General features: G+C 41.0%; 1 protein-coding gene across 1 annotated transcript; it reads right to left on the reverse strand.

Annotated features, from left to right (window-relative positions):
- Positions 1-258: 258 nt before the first annotated feature.
- LNP1 (leukemia NUP98 fusion partner 1) lies at positions 259-8,867 on the reverse strand (the record flags this gene model as incomplete). The annotated part of the gene is made up of 3 exons (XM_082751407.1): positions 259-441; positions 2,518-2,760; positions 8,718-8,867. The coding sequence occupies 3 exons, from the start codon at positions 8,865-8,867 to the stop codon at positions 259-261; spliced, it is 576 nt and encodes a 191-aa protein (XP_082607533.1).
- Positions 8,868-11,087: the final 2,220 nt, after the last annotated feature.

Here is an 11,087-nt window from a genome sequence, read left to right on the forward strand (position 1 = left end):
GGGCCACGTTCCTAGTAGAAAAAGTAAAGACAGGAAGGTAGCAATGTGGTACTGGTAATGGTAGTGATGCAGTTGAATTTCAGTTCTATTTTACAGGTCAGGGTTTACTCTAGCTAAGAGGCATCTCCTAGACACACACACACACACACAAAACACAATAACAACAACAACAACAACAAAAAGAATACTCCCTCTGCTCATCAGGGATTGTGTTAAAATTCATTAGCCTAAGACATTCTAGCTGCCTGTGCATAAATATCATTTCTCAATGTTTGCTTGTGATGGAAACTGTTCGTTGTACATTGTAGGTACATCTTCTGAGCATTCATCTTCTTTCTGTTCTCTCCCTGGCTCTGATTTCTCTCCCATTCTCTTGTGAGACTTGCTCTTTCTCAAATGCAATCTCTCTCTTTCTCTTCTCTCCTTCATGCCTTCAGGTTGCTAAAAGGCAAGAGAAAAATGGCAGGGAATTAAAAGTGACTCCTACATGATCAACAAAATATTGTAGTCATTATATTTCAATAGTAATGTATAACAAAACATTCCATTCACCTGTCTCAGTAAGATCAGCTTTAACATGATGGGCTCAATTTCAAGTGAATACCCTAATGTCAGCAAGGGGCAACATGCTTTTGATGATACTGTGAGTGGTAGAAGGATTGCTTGCCTGGTGGGCTTGCAGGGGAGAGGAGACAAGAAGGAAAAAGGGAAGGGCTCTGAGATTCCAGCCCAAACTCCATGTTTCTATTCTTTCATATACTCCGTCTTTATGTGTCTGAAGGTTGTCCAGGGCTGGCTGCAAAGACCTCACTGAAAAGTGTTGAAGTGTCTTCAAAGCCACATTTGTTTATTTATTTAGAGAAAACCAATAGACAAGGAAGGAGATGAAGTGGAATTACATTTTCCTCACTTTTCTTTTCTTTTAGCCTGTATAGTCATGTAAAGGATGGTTTGAATTACAACCACAAGGCTCCAAATGCGAAAAAAAAAGGGGAATTTTCAACACTGCATTTGGAGCTTCATGTTTAAGTCCACTCCCAAATTCCCTTTAAGATTTCTAACACTTATCAGTCAGTTCTTCAAGTTTCTGAAGTCCTTTACATCCCACAGGCTTCAGTAGTAACTGAAGGAATAACTAAAATTCGGTCTAATTGAAAGGTAGAGCAAAATATAGCCCAGTACACCTCACAGTGGATTTGAGAAGGGTACCAGAATCCACATTTTTAAACGGAACCGAAATCGTATTTAGTGCATTATATTCACAAGACCTATTGCACAATTATTACCACTCACAAGCTTTCTAGTGGTAGGCACTTTTGAGAAATGATGAATAAACCATCAACCACTGGTGAGGGTTGGCAAATGAGGCAATGTGAAATTCCAAATGAAATAAATTCGGAGTGGTTCCTAAAAGGGAAAAACAAGATTACAGAATGCACTTAAAATCTTAAAAATTGCATAACAGAGTTGTAATCAGCATGATTCTTCATATTCTTAGAGAACTGGGTATGCAAGAACTGTAATTGTGGGACTGATCATGTAATGATGCTATTTATTGAAAAGAGATTTTTTTTTTCTCTCTCGTTGCTGCTGCATGGAAGGCCTGCAAAAAGAGCTGCAAATTACTTCTCCATATGAAACTGTCAGTGGAAAACAAACTGAAAAAAGGATACTTCTCTATGATGCTGTTTGGTGATAAAGTCAAGTGTTATTCAAGCACAGCTTTTCAACAGGGTGACTGAATTTGACAGAGTTCTTCTGGTACTTAAAAGGGAGTTAGTGCTCAATACCCTTCCTTCCATTGTATGATACACCAGACAGTATGTATCATAATTATAAATGTGTTAAATTGTCATAGATGGAAGTTCATTATTGGTTACTTCTTCAACACAAACCACATAGAAAATGCTCATGCCTCAGGGCAGAATGACAGGGAGAAGAGAAGGGTGAAATAGGAAGAGAATCCATGCTGGTTGCATGCCCTTGCAGTGGAAATACAGCAATTCTGCTGCTGCAGATGTGCAGTGACGCTGAAGAAAGCAGATGGATGGAGTCCCAGGGAGGAAAGAGAAACCCCTCAAACAGTATCATGTTTGGCAGTCTTACAGATAATGCTGCATATGGTTAAGCCAGGTCAACAGCAGTGAGAAAGAGATCTGGCAATCATGGAAAAATTGAAGCAAACATATTTTTACATTGTCACATTTTGTTGGCGCTGCTGTAGAAATGTCTGAAAACATTGCCACAGAGAGCACTGGGTCTCATTTTGGAGATACACACTTTGAAAGAAGTATAGATGACAACACTACGTCCAAAGTGCTTATACTAATGACATTACCACTTTAACCTTGCTTCAACTGCAGTAAGGACCACATCATTTAAGGTATTCTAATTCAAGTTTATTTCTGCTTCTCCCCCAGAAAAGCCACAAGAATTATATTGAGGATATAGCTGGCTTGCTTTTTGTTTTTATTTTTGTTTTCTGAAGTCATCTCAAAGCTATTTGTCTTTACCTACCAAAGAAACTGAACGTTTGCTTTTGAAATGCAATTGCTTCTCAAAGGACTCCGCAAATTCCTGGATGGAGTTTGATCTTTTCTCTGTGCATGAACTGTCAGCTGAAGGTGTCCTGCTTGCCTTCTTGTGGCAGTGGCATTTGCAATCCTGGTCTTCTTCGAATTCTCTGGAGCCCTTGAGATGGCCTGAAGATGATTTGGTAGAGGCATGAAGTCGTGTTGTATGGAGGGAGGAAAGCCTGGCCTGCAAAACAAGAGGTCTTGGTGAGTATCGAATGTTAAAGCAAAGCACACAGGACAGATTCTCTCTGCTACAGAGTGGTCTCCAAACAATGGTGCCAAATGAAGGACCTTTCCCAGACTCTTCTGTCTTTCCTTTTACATGCACGAGATTCACACCGCAAAGTTGCTTCACAGAGGCAGCAGCAGATTTTTTTATTATTATTACTATTTTTGAGTATCTAAGCTTTAGTATCCAAATAAGCATTTCAAATGCAAAGTGTGCTGGGTCCTCTTGGTGCCCACTGACACCACAAGGAACTGAGACACTTCAGAACCTCAAAAACCCATGCCTCCCCTTTGAGGATGGGTTCTAGGCAGGGCTGTCAAACAGCAAAGACCCAGCCTTTTGTGGCCGGATGAGACAGACGTTGGGTTTAACCCACAGGCGCACCGGGACTTATCAGGTGTTTGAGGTCATTTGAGTGTGAAAAAGACCATTCCTAGCACAACCTTGTCATATTTGCAGCATGGCCTACATGCAGACAAGATGCTCTAGTGTTCAGCTCTGAATTTTCTGCTGGCTTCTTGAGCACATTCATCCTGACCTGATATGGGAGAATTTTAGGGCACCAAGGGACACATTCCTGCTAGCAAAACAGCAGGAAACAGGATTCCCCAATGACATTTGTGGGGCTAAAGTGGGGAGGGAGTGGGGAGTTGTTTAGTTTCTGTGTGGTTTAATTTTCCCAGGTCTGGCTGGTAGACAAAAAAGAATGATCTGTATGACTGTGTATAAGTGAATGTGTGTAAAGGAGATTAAAATAATGCAGAATGGCTGAAGCTACATGTCCAGGCCCTACATATGATACTGCCTCATGCTAACACCATCCAGGCAACTCAAAATCCAAAAACTTAAATGGCTTTTGCTAGTGGAGACTGAGTAGGTTCTGTGTCCTGCATGTATGAATCTCTTCACCATAACAGGGCTTTTGAAATGTACTAATACAGTTAGCATTAAGGATATTGTTACTGCAAATCTGCCATTTCTTTGTTTTCTCCCTTTTCGTTCCTTCTTTCCCTCTCTCTCTCCCTCTCTCTACCCTCCAGTGGAAAGCTAAACTAACCTGGTATAGTGGCCACATCAATCTACCACCCTTGGATTTCAAGGGACCTGAAACCTCTCCTGTAAACATTTGCATTTACTCTAGCCCAGGTGATACTATAAATGTATCAGCACAGTGGGGACCTGTGTAGCCTTTCTCTGAACAGTGAGGCTGTGAACCCATATGGTTGTGACATTAGATAGGTTTGAGGAGAGGTGCTAAATCACTAGTAAATCTACACCTGATAGTGTTATGCATCTTCCAGCAAAATACTACAGTTTCATATAGGTAGGTTTGCCTCCCTCATTACAAGTTCCCACATGCGGCTGTTGGCAGTAACTGAGAATATATTTTGAGGGGACTGTATATCCTGCTATTTACTAATTTATACTTCCTGTTTTCATAGATGTCTGAAACTATACTTTTTTACACATCTTATACCTGTCAGAAGCACCTAACACCAAAGGGTTTTCAGATCATATGGTACTAGTTCAACTTCATATACTGATATAAGCTTCCTTTACTAACTAGTATTCTGGACTGCCTCTGAGAGTAATGGTAACGATTTCTGCTATACTATTTTTACTTGGAGGCATACTGTTTCAAACTAATCAATATGGTTGTATTTTCTGTAAGGTCATATTGTATTGTTATTTGAAAAAGCACCAAAGCAATCTCATTGTGCTCGAGGGACAGGAGTGCACATGCCATGTCAGGCTGAGCAAGCTAAATGTCTTCTGTGTCATTTTAATGGTATCAACATACATTGTTTCCTGGAAATATATGTTGTTTCACACTAGGAATCACTGGTATTTGTTCTTAGAGGGTTTAGGAAAAACAGACAAACACCCACACATGAAAACAAACAAACATGAGGACAACTAAAACAGAGGATGGTATTCTACCAATCCTGTTTTGCAATATCTGTAAATGTTTTATATTACTAAGATGTTGCTTTTTAATTTTCTTTCACAGACAGAGTTATAGTAACTTAGACCTTAACAAAAAGACTGTAGTTCACATACTGACACAGGCACAATGGTCCAGAAAAGGGACAGGCCTTCCTCTGAAATGTGTGCCTGTCTCACTGAACTTAGGGTAAAGCTGCACATACATTTTGTGTAGTCATATCACAGTGATTGTGCCTCCTCTTACAGTGCACATGCAAGTTATCGCATTGCTGTCTTATGAAGACAACCCTATAGAGGACGGGAGCCTTAACACAACTGCTCAAACATGACTATTTCATGGCTTATTATTAGTACAGTACAGTGGTCTTCTTTTATTTAAGATAAACTCTGTAAAGAACTGAAGGAGTGATAAAATGAAGCTCAGCAATGAAGAGGATCTGACAATGAGTTTAGGTATCTATATGGCTTTCTTTCTGTTTCTTAGAATTAATACTTGCATTTAATATATACAGTTGATGCCAAATGGATTACTTAGTACAACTGTAAATAAGAATAGGCCTGACTGCGTTAATTTATGCTCCCCCTCCTGCAGTCTCAGCAGCTGCTGGCAGCAGAGATTCCCTCTAAATCAGCCCACCCACTGCTGCTGTCTTCCCTTGCCAAAGGCCTCTGAGCACAGCTCCAGCATCTGCTCCTGCCCTTGCCCCAGCAGCTGCCTTGTGCCTGCATCTGGTGCCTCTTCAGCAAGTTCCCCTTGTTCTCTGGCTTCTAGGATCTGCCCTTGAGTAGTTCTTAAACTGGAGGAGAAGTGGGAAGGTAGTTGTGAAACAAGGAAAAAGGCATGGGAAGGAAGAATGATAAATGAAGAATGATAAATGTTCCCCCATATCAAAATAGGGAATTTGTGCTAATATCAAAGAAGCCAGGAGCATCAAGAATGTTCTCAATGTTTGTTTCTCCTGTTAGTACTCCCTTTTTCTGTGTGTGCCTTTGTGTAACACCAGTCATACTTAGTGTCTCTATTTACACAATTGGCAGCAGATCGCTTGCTAATTACCCATAAAAAACAAATACACAGAAGCAAACTAACAAAAATACCCCAAGAAATCGATGCCAATATCATTTGCCTATCCTCTTTTTCAGTTTCTGTTGGAAATAAGAAGCTTGTTTCCATCTTTTGGTAGATAATCGGTCTGATTTTAGTTTAGATTAAATGTCAGTACCTTCAACAGTAGTCAAATGTTCTGCTCTCACCTTTAGCTGTTTCTTATCCGATTTTCTGCTACAAGCAGTAATGTCTACTTCAAAAAGAACACATATGTAAAATTGTAAAGCTTTTACTGGTGCTCCTCTGCTACCTTTGCTTCCCCACAACAGAATGTCTGGGAAGTAAGGAACTGGCCTGAGCTGAACTGATGGAGGACAACTAGAAGGTGCATAGGCTTGAAAAAGAGACTCAGTTACTGTATGTAAAGTCTGCAGCGAACAGCAACTAAACCAAAGGGATTGGAAACAGAGGACTTGGTTCTCCCCAGGCAGTTTTCACATTCACTGTGGGCCCACAGCAGCATATACAACTCTGATGATTTTCAGGAGAGCGGAGTGGAGGTGCACATTTTAACTGAGAAGTCTGGGTTCATCATTTTAGCCCGTCTTGGGAGCCAGGATTTCTGAGGCCAGTTATGTGCTCTGCTAGTCAGCCCCAGTGAAGGATGGATATGGTTTTACATTCCCCTCTGTAAAATAGGAATGATCATAGCAAAAGCATTTTGTGAAGCACATCTTAGTAATGTTTGTGAGCTATACTAAGATACTAGGAAGAAAATTTTGAAAATTATTGTCAGTTTTTGTGAAGCAAATTACAGAAGGAGTTCTACAAAGCTTTGTCCGTGTTTCGAGAGGCTCCACAATGACAGGTTGCTGCAGGAGTTTACTGTCACGTTTGAGGTGAGAGCAGTGGCTTGAACGTGCTTCTACAGCACAGAAAAAAAAATAATTACAAAGAAGACCAACATACCAACATAGAGTTGAAAGTGTGTGCTCTGAAATTACAGAGTTATGCCAAAACACCCTTTCTGTCATATTGCTAGCATTTTGCTATGCAATACCAAAGTGCTCCTGATGCAGATGCAGTTCATGTGGGCAGACAAAGTATGCTGGCAGTGCTGTTTTGGCAGCACAGGTGTATCTGCACAAAATAACTTTTGTGAACGACTGTGTCAGCCTGAACCTGCTGACTTGATTTTGACCAGGACAGACATTGTAAATGGTTACCTCCATTTATGATGTTGACACAGAAGAAAGGGTACATTGCGATCCCTTGAGAAGATATAAACTTACAGAAGAGACACAGTCTGATGTCACTTATTATTCCCCTGATTAATAGCACTATTATGATGAAATGAAGATGTTATTTAACTAACACTGGTAAGTGTTCTGATTGTCACAGTAGTAGTCGTTTGTAATAATTGTCTAAAAAACACATCCAGGTGCAATAGCAAGTTGCTGCTCTGAGCAAGGAGCTGCTTTTTCTGAAAGTATTCCTAAGGACTTACTAGTGCCCCTGTTTGAGTAATTTCTTGGTTTAAAACAACATGTTTTAGTAGTCTTCACTACCAACTAGTCAGAGATATCTATTTTTAAAGCTTATTGCCAAACTTTGTCTCCATATTGTAGGATCTTCAAACTGATCTTCCCTTTTCCTTCCTTCATTCAATTTCTGGCACTGAGAAATAAAGTAGTTAAGATTTGTATCTCTTGTATAACACTACTGAGCCAATAAAAAAATGTGTGGAGCATTAATGAAAAGGCCAGACACAATTAAGTGTACTGGGTAACTTTAACTGATTGAAGAGTAATGTTCAAAAGTCACAGTCTCCTTTGTATCAGCTAACTTAATCCAAGTTCTAGGTGCTGATTCAGGGATGCAACTGTAGTTAGCAAGGTATTCAAATAGCTTTTGAACAAACTGAATGTAAGAACATGCTTCAAACTAAATGTATGTGTACACGCAAATACACACACATATACATCTGTGTATTCAGCAACTTGCTGAATGGGAAGTGATATAAAGTACGTTCTTACACTTCAGTCTGTATTAGGCTTAAAGAAATCATGTAGGCATAGTTCTCTGTGTAATTCTCTGCAAGATAAAATTGAAATATAGTAAAATAAATAAATAAATAAACATTAATAATGTTCTGTTTTCAGGCATTCTGATAGAACCCATTAGCAAAAATCTAGCTCAGAGTCTGCTTTCAGTTTAACTTCATTTTGACAATCAGTTAGACAGTTGTCAGCTGCCTTAAAAAAACTGCCTCTGCATGTGCATCCTCTCCCTTTCCCCAGTGTCCTGTTGGTTTGAGAAAAAAGAACTTTCTTCTCCCTTAAAATTTTACTTCATAATACAATTAGCTTTGTTATGCGTTGCCTCTTCATTTCCAGGGACAGAGATTTTAAACAAGGAGGGACTATATCAACTAGCTTAAATCAGAAGTTACATCTGCAAGCAGCTAAATCCTAGGGAGTAAAACATACAGCTTCCTGGAGAAGGGCTATATAGTTTTACACGTGGAAACAGACTCACTCAAGACAATGTTTGCATGTGTCAGATTTCCAAAATGTTTAGCTTTCTGTCAGGTCAAGCTTAGCAGACAGAACAGCGTAATACAGTTAAGACTCTAGCAGTTTTTGCAGCCTTTTCCTTCCATTTTTGGTCCCATCTTTCCTTATCTTGGAGTTCACTAGTTTTCTTGTATTTCAAAGGCATCTGAGGCCTCTGGTGGGGGAGACAAGTTCAAAAAGCAAGTAACTGCTACCAGTAGGAACTGAACTTAGACGGCAAGTTAAATGAGGCATTCTCATCCTCACAGAATTTTAGGGTCATCCCCTGGGATGATGGCACTTAAAATTTATAGATAAACCACACACAGACATGCAGAGGGAATATTGCACACAGTTCTTACCGGAAGGGAGGCTCTCCGTTCACTAAAGTATCGTGTTTGACGTTTCTTGTGGCCTCTACCCTCTTTCTCATTCTCATCAATCAAGTTGTGGCCCCAGAAACTGCTCATCCATTTCGCAAAGGAAATATCATCATCCTCTTCATATTCCATGTACAGACACTCCAAATTTGCGTCCGTCTTTCAACCAGACAAGTAAAAGCAATCTCAAATGCCACCACTATGCCAATAGCCTCACACTGTTCTGTCAACAAGAGGAAGAGGAGGTGCAGTTTCAACCACTCTTCTGAACTCCATCCCCCAAAGCCCATCCCACTTCAGCCCTAGGCACTGTCTAAACATCAAGTCTATCCTTTCTCATCTATTTTCAACTTTTAATCTTTCCATTACAGAGATGTCCAATATGACACTGCTGCAGGGGGCCGACGGGAAGGGAAATGTGTTCTCTACTCCATATGCATTGCTGTTGAGTGCACTAGCTGTCAATACCAATGGAGAATTGCCCACGGTAATGTGCCTGCGAGGTGTGTACTCTAACCCAAAGCAGGCTTGTAATTTTGAGAAGCAAAATTGACATATTGACAGTGGTCAGAAACTGGCACATCTGCTTGCAGAGACTTAACTGACTATGGGAGGCAGGACAAATCACACTCTCTTTCCATGCTGCCCTCCCTCCTGATCTCTGTTGTTTCTACTCTTCCTTCTCGTATTCAGGAAACGTGCTCACCAGGGAGAAGGCCCACCTGAGAAAATTGCTTATTCTTTTTTGGGTTATGGCATGATGCGTGAACTTGCATCATCTGCTTTTCATGAAAGCAATTACATCTGCTGTATCAGGGTTATGGTAGGCCCAGCTTCACTTCAATGCACACAGAGCAGAAATGAGTCTGATCCAGATGCTCCTAAGCAGGCCCTGGGTATAGGCTGTATCGGCTGTGTCTAAACTGTAAAACAGAACAGGGCTGCGGACTCTTTTCTGGCCCTGAAACTAAGTGACCACATCCCTTCTATATAGTGTTTGTGCTGAAGGTCTCCTTGAAGTTGTATGTACTTCACTTTGGCTATAATACCATGTTGCATTTTTGTGGCATTTTTAAAAATTTTATATTAAAACACTTGATATAATAGGAGAACTCTGTTGTGACACATAAAACTGTTGTTTGTATGGCATGAAACTGGAAGACGTTACATGCCTTGGGGCACAGAGGAAGAACATGGAGGAGTGCTTTGAGGACATAGAGCCTGTTGGGATAGCACTGGAAGACTGCACAGGAGGAAAAGACACAAATCTAACTTCCTACTGGAAGCAGACCTTGGTGTGTGCTGGGTGGCTAGGTCTTCTCCTAATGGCTAGGCTTTGTCTTGGAGATGCTAGTTGGCATCGACGAGAAGTATGCCAAAACACTTGCTAGCAATTTAGCAATATGGACAATCAGGGGTCCAGAATTAAAACTTGTTCCTTGTGCCTAATCCAATTAGCAATATATGGAAGAAGTAACAAAACCTCAGTTTTATTCATGTGGGTGTAGGTGTGAGACTTAGATTCTCGCAGTACTATACTCTCATGTAGGACTCTTAGTTCTGATACAGGTGATGGAACTGATTGGTGATGTATACCTACGTGAATTTTACCGTGTTTGGGGCAGATGAGACTGTGAGTAGCATGAGAGCATGGAGCACACGGGTGTACAGACAGCATGTCCTCAGAAGTTGCACATCAGAGCTTGAAGATTCAACTAAACCTGCAGCAGGAGATTTACCTGTTATGGTTGAGACACAGATGGACAGGAGTGATAGGAATACCTGCAAAACAGCACAGTAAAAGTACACCTGAAGCAATAAAAAGGCTGCGTGGATGTGAAGGATATGTAGGCTGATTCTCCAGATGGGGAATACTCCAGGCCACATTCTGAGAGCCTAGATTTATCTGGAGGCTTTAAGACTAGCAATCTGTACAGACAAGGTATATCTGAAGGCCTATGTTTCATCATAAGTATCACATGGGTAGAATTTAGGCCATCCCAGCAGGAAGCTATCAGCCTGTAGATATGTCACTTGTATTGCATGGCTTAAGATTCTTCTCATCTGCCATGTGAACTGGCATTCTGAACAGGAGCCAGCAGTGTGCCCAGGCAGCCAAGAAGGCCAACAGCATTCTGACTTGTATCAGAAATAGTATGGCCAGCAGGACCAGGGAGGTGATCATCCCTTTGTATTCTGTTCTGGTGAGGCCGCACCTTGAGTACTGTGTTCAGTTTTGGGCCCCTCACTATAAGAAGGACATCAAGGCCCTGGAACATGCCCAGAGAAGGGCTATGAAGTTGGTGCAGGGCCTGGAGCACAAGTCCTGTGAGGAGCAGCTGAGGGAACTGG

The sequence above is a fragment of the Aythya marila genome (assembly GCF_965140915.1).
Source record: "Aythya marila genome assembly, chromosome: 1".
Taxonomy (NCBI): Eukaryota; Metazoa; Chordata; class Aves; order Anseriformes; family Anatidae; genus Aythya; species Aythya marila.